General features: G+C 43.7%; 1 protein-coding gene across 1 annotated transcript in view; it reads right to left on the bottom strand.

The window, feature by feature from the left end:
- Positions 1-90: 90 nt before the first annotated feature.
- Positions 91-21109, bottom strand: part of LOC307230333 (guanine nucleotide-binding protein G(s) subunit alpha-like) — a 31236-nt gene continuing 10217 nt past the window's right edge. The window contains exons 5-12 of the mRNA XM_080000639.1: positions 20553-20650; positions 10002-10056; positions 9043-9116; positions 8387-8445; positions 8142-8262; positions 5777-5907; positions 5578-5645; positions 91-2864 (exon numbers count right to left, since the gene is read on the bottom strand). Coding sequence (XP_079856765.1) covers positions 2718-2864; positions 5578-5645; positions 5777-5907; positions 8142-8262; positions 8387-8445; positions 9043-9116; positions 10002-10056; positions 20553-20650 — 753 coding nt within the window. The 3' untranslated portion in view covers positions 91-2717. The remainder of the gene's footprint in view (positions 2865-5577; positions 5646-5776; positions 5908-8141; positions 8263-8386; positions 8446-9042; positions 9117-10001; positions 10057-20552; positions 20651-21109) is intronic.

The following is a 21109-nucleotide window of genomic DNA, read 5'->3' as shown; positions in this document are numbered from 1 at the left end:
AGCCTGAACCTCTTATTTTTTTGTGTGTATTTTCTCAGTTTTGTCGACTCGTCTTGGCTGGTGTTTTCGTCAACTTGTGGAGGATTTGTCTATCTTGCTTTACAAACCACAGATAGTATGATATTCAAGAAGTCTTGGTCAGAAACACACACATCGGTCGAAAAATACAAGGCTGGGAAATCATTTTCCAGAAAAAAGACCTTTAAACATGGGCAGCATTTTAAGGAAATGGACATGAGCAATACTGAGAGAAGACCAGAAAAACATAAGTGGTCAATTTTATAAATGAGACTGATGGAGACTATGCTGGTGGTCCTGTGTCTTCTTGTTTAGTTTTGTTTGCTTTTGAAAACTGAGGCGGTGCACATTGTTAAAATACTGCCCATATATTGTATCAAGGAAGAGTTTTGAGGGCGTAATGTTCTGACCCGGACCTGGAACTCAAGGAGGTGGGAAATGAAGCGGCTGAAGTGATGAGGATCAAACCTCAGGTGACGATCTAAAATGTGCCTGGAGCACCGCGAGGAATGAACCAAACACTAACGTACTTTTTTTTTTTTTTTTTTTTTAAGCAAAAAGAATTTGGTTTATGTAGAAACAAGCAATGTTTTGCAATTGGACACCTTCCTCTCATTTAAGAGTTAAAGCTAAAAAAAAAAAAAAAAAAAAGAAAAAAGGAAAAAGGAAAGAAATCAAAATAGTAATATCCATCCCACTGTACCCAGATCCCACCCCTTCCCCCTGAACGTGTACGCCGGTGACTGACTAAAAGCAAAGGAAAGGTCGGGATAGCTCACAAAGTAGATATAAGTATACAGTACATATATATATAAAATATAAAATCTGAAATATATTTTATATATATTAGATTGTGTTAGGGGTTCAATATCTCTCACTACACAGCATTAAGGTGGTGTGTCCCGATTATTTTTTCTCTCTCTCTCTCTCTCTCTCTCTCTCCCTTCACCCCCCCAAATCCTATCATATAAACCAGATAATTAAAGCAAAACAAATTAATCAACGGACAAACAAACGTGGGGGGAAATGGAAACCAAGCAACAGACGTCAGAAACCCCTGACCCCGGCGGCGAGGCGGGAGAGACCGGCCTAGCTGTACAGCGCAGTGGAACATAACTTACATATTAGCTCATTTTTTACACGTACAGTTGTGATCAAGGCACAGGGATCTTCTACAAGTTATTTTTCTTCTTCAATAAAGTTGTACAAAATAATACATTTTACAGTCTGTACAAGAATAATAGTCCAGCAGTAAAATAAAGACAAACATATTCAAAGCCAGGGAGGAAGTAGGGGGGGTGGGGGGCATGTGGATTAGGGGGAGGAGTGGGGTTGGAGGTGAGACAGGGTTGTGGGTGAGGAGGGAGTGTGTGTGTGTGTGTGTGTGTGTGTGTGTGTGCGTGTGTCTATGCGTGTGTGTGTGTGTGCGTGTGTCTATGTGTGTGTGTGTGTGTGTGTGTGTGTGTGTGTGTGTGTGTTCCCAGGCCAGAATGCTGTGTCCAGACCTGGTGACATTTTAGTCCCATCTCAATAAAATCATTTTTCTTCTTCTTCTTCTTCATGCTTTGCTCGTTCCTTTTTTTGTTTGTTAGTTTTTTTCTCACGTTACATACCTTAGAACCTCTCCTTTATTCACCAGAATGTTAAATAATTTGTAAATGTCTGGGGTTTGTTTGGTAGCAGCGGGGAGGAGGAGGAGGAGGAGGAGTCAAGGGTAAATGGTGCAGAGGCAGATCGCACACACAGTGTACACCAACACACAACATGGAGGGAACTAACAAAAACTTAAAAGTTGAATCATGTTATTACAGGAATATATAATATTTATATTTATATATATACATATTTATATACACCGATATATAAATATCTATATATATATATAGCTTGGATTTTTTTTGCACTGCATGAAGTTCACTGGTATGCATGGATTTATGTGTTTGTATGTTTTCTTGTCGTCTTGTTTTTTCTGTTTTTTTTTGTTTTTTGCTTTTCCCTCGATGGTTTTCTTGAAGAGCGGGTCATGTGACGGTCTCACACGCACTTCCACATGCAGCTGTTAGTCCGTCCGTCCACCCCCACCCCTCCCCTCCCCGGGCAGAAGAGGCTCACCTCTGCGTTGGGTTTTACATTCCTCCATCTTTTTCAACGTGTCGATGTCCGTCCGTCTCTCTCTCTTCTCTTTTAGATTTTTTAGGTGTGTTTCGTGATACAGTGGAACCTTTCTGTACCTTTGTGTAAGTGTGTGCGTGTGCGTGTGTGTGCGCGCGTGTGTGTGTGTGTGCGTGTGTGTGTGTGCGCGTGTGTGTGTGTGTTTGTATGTCTGACGAGAGGAGAGATTGAAGGAGTCGGAGCCTGTGCTGCTGTGTTAAAACGATTCCAGTCTGGACCCTCGTTGGGGTCCGGGTGGTCTGAGCAGCAGTTGTTGTTTTTTTTTTTTTTTCTTCGAGCAGTCGTCGGATCATTTAAAAGTCTTTTGCGCCGCTCTGCTTATCCTGAAAAACGTGCCACGGCGACGAGTAGGAGTTTGGATGGTGAAGGGATGGACTAACTGGTTGGGGAGAGGGGGAAGGAGTTAGGGATGGGGATGTACTGTTGGGAGGGAGGTAAGTCCGGGGCCTGGGGGACAGGGGGGACGGGACGGGACAGGGGGGGGGTCCTCTCGGGGTCTCTGGGGGGCCTCGTGTGCCGACATCCCATCACAAGAGCTCGTACTGCCGTAGGTGCATCCTCTGGATAATGTCTCGACAGTCGTTGAAGACGCGTCGGATGTTTTCCGTGTCCACGGCGCAGGTGAAGTGGGGGTAGCAGTAGTGGCGCCCGTCCCCGCTCGCCGTGCTGATCCTCTGGAATAACACAGAGGAAAGGGGGAGGAAAAACATGTGAGTGCTGAGAATACACTCACACCTCACCGTTCAATAGGGATCCACCAGGAAACAGCATTTTGTTTAGGCCCAGAACCATTTATGTAAAAGGTGAAAAAATACTGTTGTAGTAAATTACATGTTATTATTGGAGGACAAATGTAAAATAACTAGAAAAAAAAAAGATTTCACTAAATAACAACTGAAAGTGCGTTTTTTGTTTTTTTTAAATCAGTATCTGAATCCGATCGGATGTGATGGGAGCACATTCTGGGTTTTGTTATCTGCTGCAGCACGGGGGTCAAGAGCGGCCGGACTGTGCCGTGACCTCTTCGGATGACTCACGATTCTGATGACTCTGATTCTTTGAGAACCAATGACTTGTTGACTCGTATTTTCCGTAGCATTTCCCGACAGAGCTCTCTCACGCTGACCTTTACATCATGGCGTGGCGTTTAAATACTGGTGAGATGGTGAAGATCGCAATTGGATTGGAATTCTATACCAAGTATAAAGGAGGCCTGTATCCTATCTCAAAGAAAAGTCAAGATAACCTGTTCTTTTGTTATTGGTTTGCGTGTGTGTGTGTGTGTGTGTGTGTGTGTGTGTGTGTGTGTGTGTGTGAGAGAGAGAGAGAGAGAGAGAGATTCACTTAGTGGGGTGGTTATAGTTGTAATTACACTGCGAAGCAGGGAAACCTATTTTAACTGCTGGAATTCCTATTATTATTATTATTATTATTATTATTATTATTATTATTATTATCATTACTATTATTATTATTATTATTTATTTTTCCCCTGTATTTTGTCCGTGAACTGATCTATACATTGGTAACTTTTTATCCATTTCGGCACACCTATAGTCCAGGTCATGCGTAACCTGGACACAAACAATGGCACTGATTTGCCCCATGGGGGGCGCTATAACATGCATTCATATGCAGCAGGACATTGTGGACAATTTTACAATTGGGTGCTATAAGGTCCGCCTCTAATTCTTTCCCGCCATTTTGAATTTTTTGAAAAACCCTCAAAAACCAAAGTCCGAATGACGTTTCAGGTGCAGGTCCACACATGATCATCGTTATTGGGCAACCAATTAAAAAAAATTGGCAAAAGCATTCAATTTGATGTAAAATCATGACACAGCAACAAATTCACTTTAAATTTGTCAGGGCAGCCAGCAACATGGCGGTAAACATATCCACCAAGTGCCGTGGTGATATGTTGAAATTTGAAGAAATCAGCTCATAAAATGTTTCTTTTGGCCAGAATGCATGTCTGTGTGGGTGTGGACTGCACTGGCATCAAGAGAACCTAGATGCAGACAAAATGGTGGACATACGCAGGAGGCACGATCGAGTTGACAGGAAATCACGTGACATCCGTAGAGGAAGTTGTAGTTTCGGGTTATTTGCGAACGATTTGTTGTTTTTGACCGAATCTTTGAAGTGAAGGGAATGAACGGAATCCTCCACCAAAACCATTTGTCTGTTTGAGTCGTTGTTCGCGAAGGAATCCGTGAACGAACCTAAAGACCCGGCAGAAATAGTTCAGAACTGTTTCCCACAGTTCTTTTAGTTCCCTCTGTTTGTTTATTGGTTCACTCTTTAGTGATTTTAGTCAAGGTGCTGTTATTTCAGTTTGTGCGCTGCAAACCGTGTTGTGCAGACATTACACATGCATACCACATGCTGCATTGATTCAAAACAGGGCGCAAGATTTTATTGTCAAATAGAGGATGATTCCGTGTTTTACGGGACGGGTGGCAACCAAAACACGACACAGCAATAAACCCACTGGGAATTTGTCAGGGGAGCCAGGAACACGATGGTAAACATGACATTTCAAGTTCCTGTCATTTATAATTTTTGGAAACACCTTCAAAGAAAATCCTCTTCTCAAGGACCGTGAGTCCGAATGACATGGAACTTGCGGGGCGGGTCCACGGAACAGGGATGAAGGTAGCTTGAGAAAAGCTAAGGGATTGGTCAAAAATTGGCCCCCGCATTACAGACTCCACCACCTTTAAGGTGAGGCTTCTTGTACTGTCCACATGGCACAACTTCAGAGTTTCACAGTTCCATCCATTTTTGCCATATTGCCAGTCCCAGCCGGGACACAAAACATGACACCTCTCAGCCCACAGTGGCCACTATAATAAACACTTTCAGGCTGAGGCTCATCGCTGCACCCAGGTGGAGCTAGAGACGTGCAAGGTGTTACACATGTGTAGCTGGACATACTGTGCACCGTGTCATTCCTGTTGTTCCTTGTCATTCAGTGGAACCTGGTCCGTTATGTCATCGTCACACCCCTATCAAGAACTAGAGCTGGGGAAGGCGCAAATGACTGGAGTGTCTCTCCCGCCTTTCTCTTTCTAATACATTGAGAACTAATAACTAAATGACACCTTTACAATAAATGATTTTCTGAATGATTGATTTTAAATGATTACTGACTGGCAGTGGCATTGCACTGAACCGTATTCAATTTCTGCTAGTTCTTTCAGCATCGGCGGCTATTGGTCACACTCAAGAGATGTTATGAGTAATAACTTCCTCTATAGGGCCTCTCTTGACCAAACATGTAAAGTAACAAGGTTAAAAAAAAATTTAATGAAATTATAAAATAAATCACACAACAAAAAACCGTTAGAATCCAACATTTCAGCGTGATAGAATTGCGTGTACCAGAAACTCATCCCGTATGAAGTACTTTGCCCGTGTGACGCGGGGATCCTCCCCTGGCTCTGGTATCGCTGTAGAGACAGAAACACACATTCAAAGGTTTTTTAGAATGTATTTAAGATGAGAGAACAAGAGTCCATCAGTGAATACAGCTTGACCAAAAGCCACCATACAACTACCCTCTAACTGGAACATCTCTTACCATCGTCAGGTGTAGTGTAGCGTGAGAACTCTGGGAAATACTCCTCGATTTTGGATTTCCCCGCTAGAACCTTCTCCGCGAGCAGGTCCTGTTTGTTCAGGAAGAGGATAACTGAAATGGTTCGTAGCCACCTGCGGAGACGAGGGAGACGCTTCAGAAACCCAAGCGAGTCGTGGCGGGTCGACAAATAAGCTTCAAGGATGAATTCAATTCAAAGTAAGTCCTAGAAGTGCGATCCGTACGGATTGATAGGATAATTGATCATTCATTTCACTCAACAAGGGAGGAGGAGAAACCGTGCCAGTTGTCTGGTTTACAGGTACTAGTGCGGTGCCCGCTCAAATCTTGCCCGGTGACTCGCCGTGAAAAACACCGGGGGGAAATACGCTCCGTCTCATGGGGAAAGAACCACACCCAAATCGCGCTTCTGGATGAACTCGCTGTTCGCTTTTTTATTTGCGTGTCCGCACCAAACATGAGCGTTCGGAACGGGCCGATTGCTTTCATGGGAAGCCCCCCCCCCCATCCGCTGGCTCGCTGTTCACTGTTTATTGAAGTTTTATTAATACAACACGTGTCGCTTGTCCAAATTGCACCAAATTCGATACCGCACCTCCTTGGGTCCCCGACAATATACCCGCCGAAAGTCAATCGGATTCACGGCTTTCAAGATAATTGGGGGACATACAGACACAGACAGAGAATCCTTCCTTAATAGTTGGACTATTGCAGGCCCGTTGGAAATACAAGACTTTCTAAGACATTTTAATGGCAGTTTAACAAAATGTCAATGATTCAGTCCTGTGTTCCACAATGGAAGACGAAACTGCCGGTTAAAGTCATACACTGGGGAAAGACGGTCTTTGTGACTCAGTCGCAGAGCTCTGAAGCCCCACCCCCCCCGCTGGCTCGCTGTTCGCTCTTCACTGAAGGTTTATTAATATTACACGTGTCGCGTGTCTAAATTGCACTAAATTCGACACTGCACATCCTTGGGTCCACACCCGCAAAGTGTGACGTAGATCGGATGAGCAGTTGAAGGATATACAGACAGACAGACAGACAGACAGGCAGACAGACAGCCATAAGCCCCTTTCCCACATGGACTGAAAGCCATAAATCTACCGGCAATGTTCCGTATTGGTGTCGTGTGGGAACAGGAGCCGGGCTCTATGTTCTGTAAAAGTCGTTCCGTAAACTTCCCCACTCTCGAGGTAGTATAATTTCCGGCAAATTTCTGGAACGGCTATGAATGGAAGTGTGTGGGAATGGAAGCAGTAAAGTTCCGGGTGGAGCCGAATCCAAATAAAGCACAAATAGTAGGTTTTTCCAAATATTTATTTTGTACAAATATTTAAAAAATGACTTGTTTTCGGTTAGATCAGAACCGTGGCGCTCAGTTGCAAAGAGACACGTCTTTATATTCTTTAATTTTATTATTTTTCTTAAAAATGCCACTCAGGCCCTAGACATGTCATTTACAGTTAGCTGTGCTGTGCGAGGGGGACATAGGGCAAAAGCGCTTCCCTCGCCCGCCAGCCTCTCATCTATGTGGGAACAGACTCCATGCAGAACTTTTCCGTAAAAGAGGCAATGTGGGAATGACTACCCACTGCCTTTGCCGGATATTTTTTTTCCAGCAAAGTTATGGATTCCATGTGGGAAAGGGGCTTTACAGAGATTCCTGCCTTTATAGTGAGTCTGATTAGATAGTTAGTGAGAAGAGGGTGCAGAACTACTATATGTATGAAGACAGGGAGACTTTCTTTCTTTTTTAATAAAAAAAGGGAGGATGACAGCCCTGTATCTATATATAGTGTTTGTGTATTATATATACTGTACACAGTATATATATATATATATATATATATATATATATATATATATACACACAGTAGATAAATAAATAGATAGATAGATAGATAAATATATATGCTGTATATATATACTGTATCTTTATACTCTATATGCTTTTCACATTTTCTGTGTTATACGCTTTTCAAAACTAATCAGAATGTGATCAATGACGATGAAAGAATGTGTTTTTTTAAGGCTTAAATGCACTCAGAAAGGAGGTGCTATAAACAATTCTCAAAGAAGGAAACGAAAATTTAAGAGGGTTGAATTTAAGGGTTGAAAAATAGTGAATCTATCCTTTAATAAGGCATCATTAAAAGCAGAGCAAGAGCATTGTGGGGATTTGGGGTCAGGGCTGCAAACTAAAAGGTAATGTCAAAGGTTTCGTGCTAAAATACATCATAATTCTTACCTAATGAATATATATATATATATACACATATAAATATCACATTTAGGATAATGTACCTCCATCAAAGTTTACCATGATGATCTGAGTTGTACCGACCTGTTGTTCCAGATGTTCTTGAAGAGGTTGAGGGCTTCTTGCAGCCGGTTGGTCTGATTGTCTTCTCTGATCACCATGTTGTAGCTGCTGCTGGCCACCACGAAGATGATGGCGGTCACATCTGGGATGCACAAACACACACAACAAATAGAATGATATAACTACATGTGGACAAAAGTGTTGGTCGTCATATATGACTTTTGGTCATTGAGCGGTCCAGAGTTTCGGGGGTGCTCGTGACGTACCATTAAAACACTGGATCCATTTCCGGCGCTCGTCCCTCTGGCCTCCAACATCAAACATACTGTGAGTTGTGGAAAAGAAGAAGTCAGTGAAATGTAGGTCAACGGTGAGAACATTTTACAACCTATGATTCATTCACTTGACAAGGCTGGGTCACCCAGAGGAGTTAACTTTCAAATGATGGACCCGTGTTGATCTTTAAAAAATCGATAAACCCCACTCCATTTATACTAATCCAGTTTTATCAGTTTTATACAAACCTTTAAGTTGCTTTCGATCCTTTTAAATTGTTTTTTTTTGACAGCCTTCTGACTATAAGGTAGCTTTTAACATAGCAAGCTACATATTACAGCAAATGTAAGTATTAAAAAAAACCTTTTGTAGCCTTTTGAAAATTGGAAACTGAGCTCAATGGATCAATTTTCCATTTTTTTGGATACAGTTTTTTAATTATTATTTTGAAATGATACATACAACAGTAGAAACACAAGCAAGAAGCACAATTGTGATTTTTACGACAAATCTCAATAAAATCTGTTTAAAAATATTTTTTTAAGTTTTCTTTTAATACATATCTTTTTTAAATATATATTTTTATATTTAAATAATAACAATATTATTGTTATTAATAGCGAAACGAGAATTTATGAAAACTTACTGAAAATTGACTTTGTCTATTTGAAATCTCGTCTCGAAGATCCCAGACGTCAGAACTCGGCATCTCAGTAAGTCCTGCAGGATGGAGGAGACGGGTGGAGGAGACGTTAAAGGCATGAGAGTGAACACAAAGAGAACGGGGGTACAGAGGGATAGAAGGAGGCAGGTAAGAAGAACCACATAGAGAAGAGAGGAGAGGAGAGGAAGAAAGGAATGGAGAAGAAAGAAGAGTGGGAGGGATACAGGAAAAGGGACCGAGTTTAAGCCAGTATCAGAGAGGTTCTTTCATTTCATATTTCACCCTTATGAGACTGCTTTTCTTACACTATAAAGTATTGCAGGTAAGTGAGGCAGAAACAAGGACGGTTATGAATTACATGACTAGTTGACAGAAAGATCAAATGTGTATTTTAAAACGCTCTCATAATGATTATGTCAACCCTACTTCATGACTTTTAGTCGCAAAACTGAATTCAAGACTTTTTCCATGACTTTTTATGTAAAAATATGCAGACATCGTGAATGGACTTGAACTAGGAGGCGAGGAAAAGGAGAGAGCAGTGGAGGAAGTGAAGCGTGAGAGGAGGAAACAGCATGAAATGGGAGTCGAGAAGCGAGGGAGGATTTGTATTTTCCAAGTCACAAATGATTTGGTGGAACACTAAAGATCAGTCAACGTACAGCACACAAACAGGCGGAGCAAGTTTATATCTGTTAAGTCCCTCAAATTAAATCACAGCGTAATGAAAGATATAATTGCCATTCGTTTCTCGTATCAAGACAAACATTACCGCACTTAATTACCAAGGAGAAATGTAGCCTGTAGTCTGTGCTAGGGTAATGATATTAAGTGCTGTGATATGTGTCTGTGCGTGTTTGTGTGTGTGTGTGTGTGCGTGTGTGTGTGTGTGTGTGTGTGTGTGTGCTTGTGTGCGTGTGCATTACTGCAAAAAAATGTACCTGATCAGTTGGCGTGTAGTCATTCTGCTGGACGACGTCAATCCGGTCTAAAAAGCTGCAAAGGAAACACAAAAATAGGTTAGAGATGTTGCAGATAATAAAGAACAATTTTAACTAATCTCCACGAAAATACAATAAAAGAGCAGTTTTAATTTCATTATGGAAATCAAAACTGAAACATGCTGGAAATTCTCAGGTAAATGAGAGCTAGTCGAAACAAAATTTTGCTTTCAATTGTTCTCATTTAGTTGAGAATTTCTATGTGAATTTTATCAATGAACTTCACAAACACTGCACTTGAATGCTTCTAATTGACAGCAGTAATACATGCAGTATGTTCAGAGTGGGACTGAAGAGGTCAGTACGGGAAATGACCTCCTACAAGAACCTGTGTTGATATCCACCCGGTGACCGCGCAGGTCCATATCACCTGGGTTATAATACTTCACAACCGTCTTATTTAATTCACGATTAATAATGCCAAGAAAAAAAAAATTGTATTTCATGTACAACTCCATCTGCACTGGTTCACCCATAGTTCCCCTAAAAGCCGGTGTGTTCAACTGATGCGAGGTAGAGACGGATATTTCAAAAAAAAAAAAAGTGTTATTACATGCACGGCCACCAGATGTCGCGTACTTTAGTTCCTGGTGAGACCAGAGGCAGGTAGTCTGAGTCACCAGTAGCCTGCGCCGTCAGACCAGAGGAGCTAGTCAATGGAGCTGCTGTAGTAGTACTTACGCTACAGAAGAGCTGTGCGTCTGTGTGTGTGTGTGTGTGTGTGTGTGTGTGTGTGTGTGTGTGTGTGTGTGTGTGTGTGTGTGTGCGTGCGCGCATGTGTGTGTGTGAGGTGACATGAGTGTGAGTGCGTGCACGTGTGCATGGCGGAAGTGCACGTGTGTACATGTGTGTGGGCGGGTAGAGTATACAAGCCTACACTGCGTTTGGATGATTACGAGCGCCTACCTCGTGCTGAATGCATGTAATTGTGGAAATGAATGGGCCGACGTTTCCCCCCCGGCTTTCGGTAATTCAAGTGAACAGTTCCTGTGGAAAGCTCTAACCCTACATTTCAACTGACTTTATCAGCGTCGCTTGTTGTAAATCCAGAACTATTGAATCGAACTTCCTGCGGTAACCACAAAAAACAACATACAACCATTAGTCGCTCGTTTCCTCCCCTTTACTTAAAAATTTGGAGGCCTGCGCATGAGATGCTCCTCTCATGTTGTTCTTATGTGGCACGTGCGACGCTAACGAACATCTGCGACAAGATAATTGTGGTGGAATACATTTTGAGAGGAGCCGGTCGTGCCTTTCGCTGCGTGTGGGCCCTCCCACTGTACATGCAAACATGGACCCTATGTGTGGACGGCCGCCATTGGCCGGGACAGCTGGATCCAGTTGCCCTGCTGGATCGGTGCGACGCTCTTTTCCTCACACCGTGGACAGACATCGACTGACTAACACACACACGCCCGCACACGCAGGCATACACACACACACACACACACACACACACACTCAGGCATACACACACACACACACTCACAATGGTCGGGTGGATTGGGCACATTTAAAACCAGTCCTCTTCACCGGTCCGATACAAAATGGCCACATATTGTCAAAACAACAGGAGAAGTTCCACAGCGGAGGAAAAAAAAGAGGAATGAGTTAAAAGACGGGCCTCGAGGAACTGGCCACCAAGAGATATTTGATGATTTTTTGTTTTAAGTTGTGTACGCTTTAAAAGTCCGCTTTTAAAAAAAATATATATATATTTCTTTAGCATTGCAGGTTTTCCCAAATCCTCTGAAACCATCCACCAGCAGTGCCAAAATGATGATCTTACTATCTAAGCAAGGACCACAGCAGCTGGTAGAATAAAAACAAATCCGTCACTATATTTTCAGCCAATGGGACTTTTTTAAGGAAACAAAGACACTGTGACACTGAAGCGGTTGCTGTGATGTAAAAAACTTAGGAGCAAAACCTCCATGACGGCCTGGCTAATTGTCTGCCCTTTGTTTCCTCCAGTTGGCGCAGCGCGGTGCGGGCTGGTAGCTGCTTCTCGGGGCGAAGGTATGTAACCCCCTCTGAGATAAGTAGGAATGTGGCGGGTCAGGGTGAAAAGTGACAGGAGGGCTGCAGGAAACGCTCAGAGAGGAACAGGGGCCTTCGCCCATTGAAGCCACTGCATAGACAAGACGGACAGATGCAGAAATAGATAGAGAAAGAGAGAGAGAGAGAGAGAGAGAGTGGAAAATAGAGTGACCAAGAAAGAGTGGTAATGTCACGATTCTGAAAATTCCACAACTTTACTGTAATGCAGGCATTACCATGACACTGTGAGAACCAACAATAATCCCAGAACATTTCAGCATATTGATATAATATCGATTATATCGCCCAGGCCTAGTTTCAGGGACGGAGAAAGTCAAAGAAGGGAGCAGAGCCTTTCGGGTGCACCTTTTTAAACCGCAACAACTTGAAACTCTGCCCAACCTCAACGGGGGAAACAGTTGAATACGAGGTTCAGCGCACCGCCGCGCCACCTCAGCTGCGTGGACCCTGACAACGTGGGGAGTACGTCCGACTTCAAACCCTAAAGCCGTCGGTCCGATGCAGTGAGCGGCGGCTGGAGCTGGACATAGCTGCCACTGTCGGCCCCTCACGGCAGAGCTCGTGTTTATCTACGGCTCTGGTTTGGTGTGTGTCGACAGACCGAGCACAAACACACCGCTCAATTTTTAGCAGTTCTCCCTATTAATAAGAGAGGTGCCAAGAATAACCCTGCCTACTAAGTTGAACTAAATAATAGTGGCTGGCCCAGTAACAGAACGGTCTGGGCTGTTATGTATAACCTGGCAGGGTTATTCTGAGGTTGGCAGACTGGCAGACATAGACCCTGAAAATACTGACAGGACACTGTCTGCTGATTTAAAATAGCCTTGTATTTAAAGAGGTGATAAACTCTGTGTGTGTGTGTGTGTGTGTGTGTGTGTGTGCATGTGTGTGTGTGTGTGTGTGTGTGTGTATTTTTATATCTTTATTTTGGATAATTGTGCTACTATCTTGGGAGACTATATATTTTTTAATAGGTTTTTAAGTAAATAAAATACCAACAAATGCAACACCCCCCCCCGCACACACACACACACTCTCTCATACACAAATCTGCACATAAAAAAAACTTCAGTTAAATACATTGCTCTTTCAAAGCAACATAGATTTAACATGTAATCAGTTAATTACATGAAATAATAAAAATACATAATTACATCTCAATTAAACAACACCTCCATGCTAGATTTTCCATATATTTCCTGCCAAGACAATTCCACAAAAGACCAGATTCCAAAAAACTGCACTTCCACACTTCCACTCTATGTGCCACTACACTATCTTGACCTCCCGCTTGGAATAGGCCGCCCTGTATCCACACGGCAACATGTTTTAGTTGTACGCTGTGTGCGCTCAAAAACAAAACACCCGCCGCCATAAAACACTGGCCTAAATCTCCACCACAGCTCTGAATAGCTCTGAATGGCTGCTGCGCTAATCACAGAGGTTTGTTTTTAGCGAGGGGAAGAATTTCCCTCCACCCAACAATCCGTGCGGGATCAAAACGTGGAGCGGCGACGAGGCGTCCCAGAGCGACGGAGCTGATGGAGCGCTCGCCCCGTGTCCTGCTAAATACACACTATTTGCTGTATCAGGATGAAGGATTACTCAGATTACCCGACAGTGTATTCCCTAAACCCCAGAGATTAGGCTGCTCTTAACTGGCTTGACGGTAAACTTATCTCTCGGATGGCTCTCTGAGTGGGGCGAGTTTAATTCTAAAATGTCACTGAATTATTCAGCTCAATTTAGATGTAAAACATCATTTGACACACAGGCACACACACACCTTCAAGTCCAGAATACTGACTTGGGGCAAATTACAAGTATTAAAATATAATAATATTTACAGATGTAAACAATGTAAAAACATAGGGCAATTTTAATAATTAATAGTTCTGCTGTCTTTGACTAGATTATTTGATAATTTAATTTTTTCAATCAAAGTTCGTTTTTTTTGCACTAAGTACTGGACATTGATACCAATTTATTTATTAATGAGAGTTAATATTTATTAATAAATTCTACAACGTAAATATATCGGTGTGACAAAACTGTCAGTACAACAAAACTGATATTTCAATCATAAATATTTGTGTTTAGATTCAAACTGTTCATGTATAAATAATATATAATAAGGTTTTATGTCAGGCTGCTTTGTCTCTCATGAAACACTACACACATTTTAAAAAGAAGTTAAAAAAATTGATAAACACGTTTATCAACTTTTTTTTTTAACTTTCATTATGAGCGTGGCTTTATTTATTTCCAGCTATTTTCACACACACACACACACACACACACACACACACACACACACACACACACACACACACACACACACACTCGAAAACATAAAATATTTGTAATTAAACCCAAAGCACCATTATTTTTGCTTTGGGTTTTTCTAAATACTTTCGTGAGCCATTTAATTCACTATTCACTTTAGTGCCATGGAGTCTTGCAAAAGCTAATCGCAATCAACTGAATTTGTAAAAAAATTGAAAAATCAGTATCGAGACTTCGTCCATGTGTGAAATGACTGCAGAAATAATCACATTTAATGTGTGTATTTCTCACGCGACAAAAAAAACATGTATATTCAAATATATTCTCAGAGGACGCAATACACGACTCTCTCTCTCTCTCTCTCTCTCTCTCTCGTGTTCTTTCATTCTTTCTCTCCCTCCTAAAAGTGAACGATCTGCTTCCCTGTGTGTAAACCTTTCACTCGGCCGATCCTTGATCAAACACACATCCCGTCCGGAGGACAGGCGGGCGGGGTGGTGGGGTGGGGGTGGGGTTGGGGGAGAAAAGAGAGAGGGCTGCAGGAGCGAGGGAGCGGGGAAAAGAAAAGAGAGAAGGCTGTGTCTGACATTACAGCGCTGCTCCAAAAATAGCTCCCTGGCGCCCTGGCCTCCAGCTCGGTTGTCATGGCGACAGAACCACAGGCGCTATAAATAGACAATCAGCTCCAAATCTTGTGTGACTGGAGTGAGGCCAGAGAGAGGGAGGGAGAGGGAGCGAGACAGAGAGGGAGAGACAGACAGAGAGAGAGAGAGAGAGAGAGAGAGAGAGAGAGAGAGAGAGAGAGAGAGAGAGAGAAAACAGAGGAGTGATAGAGGAGAGAGAGAGAGAGGGAGGAAGAAAGAAAGAATGAGAGAAAGAAAGAACCAAAGGAGTGAAGCCAGACAGAGGGAGAAAGAATGGAAGAACAGAGGAACGATAGAGGAGCGATAGAGGAGGGAGAGAGGGTGAACGATTGAAAGAAACAGAAAGTGAGAGAGAGAGAGAGAGAGCGAGAGAGAGGGGAGTGAAGCCAGAGTGGGAGAGAGAGAGAGAGAAGGAGAGAAAGAGAGAAAGAGAAAGAAAGAAGGAACAGAAGAATGATAGAGGAGGGAGAGAGGGCAAAAGAAAGAAAGAAATGCAGGGAATGGAATGGGACGGGGGGGGGGGGGTGAGGGGGTGATAGCATTTGAGGAAAGGGAGGAAAAATAATCCGGACAAAAACAGTAAGAAAGAAAGAAACAGAGATAAAGGGTCGACACAATCAGTGAATTACAGATACTCCCTAAATCACAAAATAACATCAGAATAAAAGTCTGAGTCACATTTCCTGAGCTCTGACTTTTCGCTGTTGCTCCTTCGCTTTCTTTTGTTTTCCGATGCCACACACACACACACACGCACACACGCACGCAGCAAGCAGCTCGGAAAGCCAGTCCGACCGCTTATTCCTCCCGCACACGCTCACACTTTCCCTCTCCCCAAAATCCCTTTCTCTTTATCTTCATCCCTTGCTCGCCCCTCTTCCACCCATTCCCTCGCTCCCTCCCTCCTTGCGATGAGTCAGACGCAATCCCAGCCATTTTCTGTCCCTGCAGAAATGCCACTATAGCAGACAGAGAGAGAGAGAGAGCGAGAGAGAGCGAGAATGATAGCGAGAGAGTGAGAGAGAAAGAAAGAGAGTGAGAGAGAATGATAGAGAGTGAAAGAGAGTGATAGAGAGAGTGAGAGAGAGACAGAGAGAGAGAATGAGAGAGAGATAGAGTTAGAGATAGAAGGAAAGAGAGACAGACAGAGAGAGAGAGAGAGAGAGAGAGAGAGTGAGAGGGGGCCGGAGAGACGGACAGGAAAAGAGAAAGAGTGGTAAAAGAAATTGGGGGAAAAATGACGGAAGTGAATTAAAATGTTTAAATCCGCATAGCTTCTGTGCTCCCCTATGCCATAACTCCTCGCGTCTGTTTGAACTTATGGATACGGAGCAGATTAACATATTTCAGAGAGTCAGACTCAAACCCACAACCAGCTCGTGGAGATGAGCAGAGTCACTCTATATGTGAAACGTGCTTCCACGTTATGAGCCACAAACTGTCGTAACCTAAATACATACAATCATTTATCATTCACACCCAAACCGATAACCTCCTGTGCAGAGAATCGTATTTGTATAGTCTCTATATATTTTATTTTTTTGACTATTCGTTTCTGTATTTTTCAGCTGCTACTATATATTTGGCCATTTTTATTTTATTTTTACTAAACTTTTTATTTTATTTCATTTTATATGATTGAATTTTGTATTCCTATCTTTATTTTTTCTCAGATTGTCGTTTTTTTTTTTTCAATGCTAATCGCCTGCGCAGAAATCGATACGCACCAATAATCACCACGGCGCATCCCACATACATGTAAATGCACCTGGCGAAATAAAATCATCCAGATTCCAATTCTGATTCCGATGTTATGGTGCTTTGGTCCACAATTCCCAAATTCCTAAAAAGCACAGTAGGCTCAATTAAACGCTGTAGGACAGTTTGGTAACAACCCGATAAAGATGCCCGTCCATCATATTAAGACATACAGTATATTACACAATTCTTGGAGGGACAAAATCGCATAATTGTGTTTTTAAGGCACTTTAGCGTCAACAACATTTGTTGATCCGTGTTATGTGAGAACGGCATTGGGGACAGATGTGTCACTGATTCCGTATCTAACCGGGGAACCTCTGGAACACATGGCTGGGTGGGGCAGGTTAGTGACAAGCCCCCCCCCCCCCGCTTTTCCTCACGCGGGACTGAATGGTAACTCTGCAACTCCTGCTGCCCCAGTAAAACTGAGCAAATCACAATGGAAGGAGAGACAACGCTCTTTTGTCATTTATGCCCCCATTTAAAATCAGTTTCTCCGGAAGCCTTTCTCCATCTCCATGAAGGTTGGTGTCATCTGCCAATCTGAGCACCCTGGTGGAGGGGTCGATGAAAGTAAATTACACTGTGTACAGGTAATAGGAGCAGTGTTTACTCAACCGTGTCCTCATGCGGGGTCATCTCCAAACTGTCAACTTGTTTAATGTCATATAATGTAATAAACCCCCCCCAAAAAAACACTTCATGAGCTTTATTAATATATTCACCCTGAGCAAGACTATGGCCACAATATTTATGACGGACAGTCACTATTAAAGTGGTGGATACCTACGATTATTTTGGTCGATGATTCAATGTTTTGTCTATTTAGTTTGTGTAGAATAGAATGCTTTTGTTTTTAATGTCTATCAATTATATTATCACAGTATAATCTTTTTTTTTATTTTAGTTTGGGACCTTTCTTCCAAACACCAACTCAAATTAAAAGTTTTACAACATTCTATTCTGACCATTGCTCATCCTGGGAACTACAATTGTTTTTATCATTGAGAAGTCATCCTCCGCCCTCCCAAAAATAAAGCAGCCTTTCGGTTCATGTATTGGCGCGCAAAACAAAAACGAAACCAAACAAAACAGAAATATAACAAACAGGCTTTGCCCGCTGAGACAAAACACATTCTCTGCCTCCGAGTTGCTAAGGGAAAGGGGTTGTGCTGTTCGGACTTTTCGTGCGACTTCCCCGCCGTTAGAGTGACCTCACAGCGCCAACACAACGCGCCGCGTCCACACGCCATCAAGGACGAAAGTGTCCCCATTAGCGGGGCGAGTGGCCGCACTGTCCAAGGCTCCGGCGAAGCGCTGGGAGGCCCCCGACGCCCCTCCTGGTGGAGCAGGAGCCCGGGCGTGGGCTTCTGCTCCGGGGGCCGAGGGCGGCGAAGGACAGCCCGGCTGCCGTCTCACCCTCTTCTCTTTCATCTTTGGAGTCAAAAAGAGAAATGGAGAGAGGGAGGGATGGAGGCCCAATAAACAAAAAAAAAAAAAAAAAGGCAGGGGACTTTCCACTTGGCTGATTCGGGATTACTTTTTCAACTGACGCTAACAACTTTCATCCCTAATGGTAAAGTGGTCTCTCTCTCCCCTTCTCTGTCTGTCTGTCTCTCTCTCTGTCTCTCTCTCTCTGTCTCTCTCCCCCGACTCACTTGCTCATTCTTTCTCCTCCTGCAGCTTGCCCGTGTTAAAAATAGATCTCCCCTCTCTCTTTCTCTGCTTCTCCGTTTACATAAGCACACGGAGGGGGGAGGGGAGCACTTCCGGTCTGGCCACCCAACCCAGCGTCTGATCCATAACACTGGGGCTGCTGGGTGTGGGAGAGGTAAGCAGGGGAGGAGGGAGACAGGAGGAGACAAAGGAGAGACAGAGGGGAGGAGGGAGGAGAGGAAGAGGAGGAGGCAGAGGGCGGGAGGAGAGGAGATGGAAGGAAAGAGGAGAAGAGGAAGGAGAAGAGGAGTGGAGAGAGGGGGGCAGAGGGGAGAGAGAGAGAGAGAGAGCGAGAGGAGGAGGGGAGACAGGAGAGGAGGGGAGAGGAGACGGGAGGAAGGAAGGAAAGAGGAGAGGGGAGGAGACGGGAAGGCGAGAGAGAGAGAGAGAGAGAGAGGAGAGGAGGGAGGAGAATAGAGAGAGATAGGAGGAAAGACGAGACGGGAGGGGGGAGGAGAGGACAGAGGGGAGAAAAGAGAGAGGGGGAAGGAGAGAGGCGAGAAGAGGAAGGCAGGGAGGAAAGCGTGAAAAAGGGGGAGCGGAGTGGAGAGGAGAAAAGAGAGAGGAGTGGAGGGCAGGAAAAGAGGAAGAAAGAAGTGGGGAGGAGAAGAGGCGCAAGGAGGGGAGAGGAGAGTCGGAAGGAAAGTGCGGAAGTGGTACGTAATGCAGAGGAAAGCGGGTGCAAGAACGAGTGGAGTACAGAGAGGAGAAGGAGAAGATCGACTCTCCCTTTCTGTTGGCCTCTATCTCTCACACTCTCTGTCGTTCATCCAGGAGGAACGATGCTCGGGAAAAGCAGACAAAATTACAACTTACCCCCCCCCCCCCCCACACACACACACACCAGCAAAAGCAACAAAGGTGACATATACATAATTCAAAATTAAATGTAACACACAGGTAACATGCTGACACTCACACATTCAAAGTAACTATATTACACATCTACAGAAAAATGCCCACACACACACAGACACACGGACACACAGACACACACACACACACACACACACACACACACACACACAAGCATGCGCCTTCCAAGAACTCTGGGTTCATGTGACCACTGCATGCCTTACAATAGAGGCAGGCCTGACAGAGATCAGAAAGACGGATAAGAATAAACACAAGAAAAGAAAAAGAGAAAAAGCTGGGAATAAAAGGAAGTGAGAATACAGAAAAGAGGAAAAACCAAAAAGCTTGGAGGAATGCACGCTTCAAAAGAATTCTCCCAGTCCACTCGAAACAATGAGGGCTCGCATGCGTTTGGATACTACGGCTGTTCGAAAAACGTCCGGGAGTGGCAGAAGATGTGGGAGAGAGAGTCGGTCTCTGTCCCCCGCACGCATGTACGCACGTATGTGTACAGTGCACGCTCCGAGACACATCACACATGCAAACGCAGCTGCAAAAAACACGCACGCACGCACACACACACACACACGTACAAGGTTAAGGGCTGGGTCAGAATGCTACGTGACTTTGTGAAATGAGCATGAAAAGAGCCCATTCATTTCTCTGCACGTACAGCAAACTCACATTGCCCCAATCAGGACGCCAATAAATCAGCGACAGATTGAGCACAAATCACCAAGGATCCCAACCAGGTACCCCTTTACTACCGCTTAATGACGTATTTTAATGTAGTAATTAAGCCGCTACGAATCACCAAACGCGACGGGAGCTTCCAGACGTGTGAAGCGGGCTCCTCTTATCTGTCGCTCTCAGCGGTAATGTGCCCAAAGTGGAACAAACAGCCCGTCATGATCAAGGTGAGCGAGCATTCAGCGTGACCTTGTGAACCTTGATTCATTGTACTTGTGTACATAAACCACAGGCTAAAATACCCAAACAGCCCAATGTTATGCAAGCCGGAGAGTTAAGAAGGTTTGTGTGTGTGTGTGTGTGTGTGCGTGTGTGTGTGTGTGTGCGTGTGTGTGTGTGTGCGTGCGTGCGTGCGCGTGTGTGTGTATGTATTGGTGATGATGGTGTGGGGGGGGTTGGGGACGAGACTCACTACTGTGCACAGTCGATGAGCTGGTACTCGTTGGACCTCTCCCAGCAGGCACGGACGCCCTCGTCCTGCCAGAGCATCCGTGTGTGTTCGTAGAACTCCTGGAAAGAGGAGAAGAGGAAGAAGGAGAAGAAGAAGAAGAAGAAGAAGAAGAAAGAAAGAAATAAATAGGGCTCGGAGTCAAATAGAGGCTTACAAACATCATATTGAGACGTCAAAAGAACTGGTAGTGCTCCCAAACAGCAGCAAAGGAAGTGAAGTGCATTAATAAATTGTAGTGACTGCCATTAATCCTCATCTTCCATATCTTTTTGTTCTGAAAATTTTCAAATAAGCGTGTTGTGAGGGGGGGGGGGCAAGGGAAAACTCAAAAATCAATAACATGGGTCATTAAAATGATTGTAACAGAAATTAAGAAGTACAGGCTGTTACGATCATAACGTTTTAGCTCACAATGAATCGTCCAAATGAATTAATCAACTGTCCATACAAATAATTACCATCAAACATTGTATCATATGCTACTATCCAAGTATTAGCTGATACTGTGATAATATTAC

The sequence above is a fragment of the Zeus faber genome, assembly GCF_960531495.2.
Source record: "Zeus faber genome assembly, chromosome: 5".
Classification (NCBI taxonomy): Eukaryota; Metazoa; Chordata; class Actinopteri; order Zeiformes; family Zeidae; genus Zeus; species Zeus faber.
Note: the sequence above shows the minus strand (reverse complement) of the source record. Positions and strands in the feature narration are given on the sequence as shown.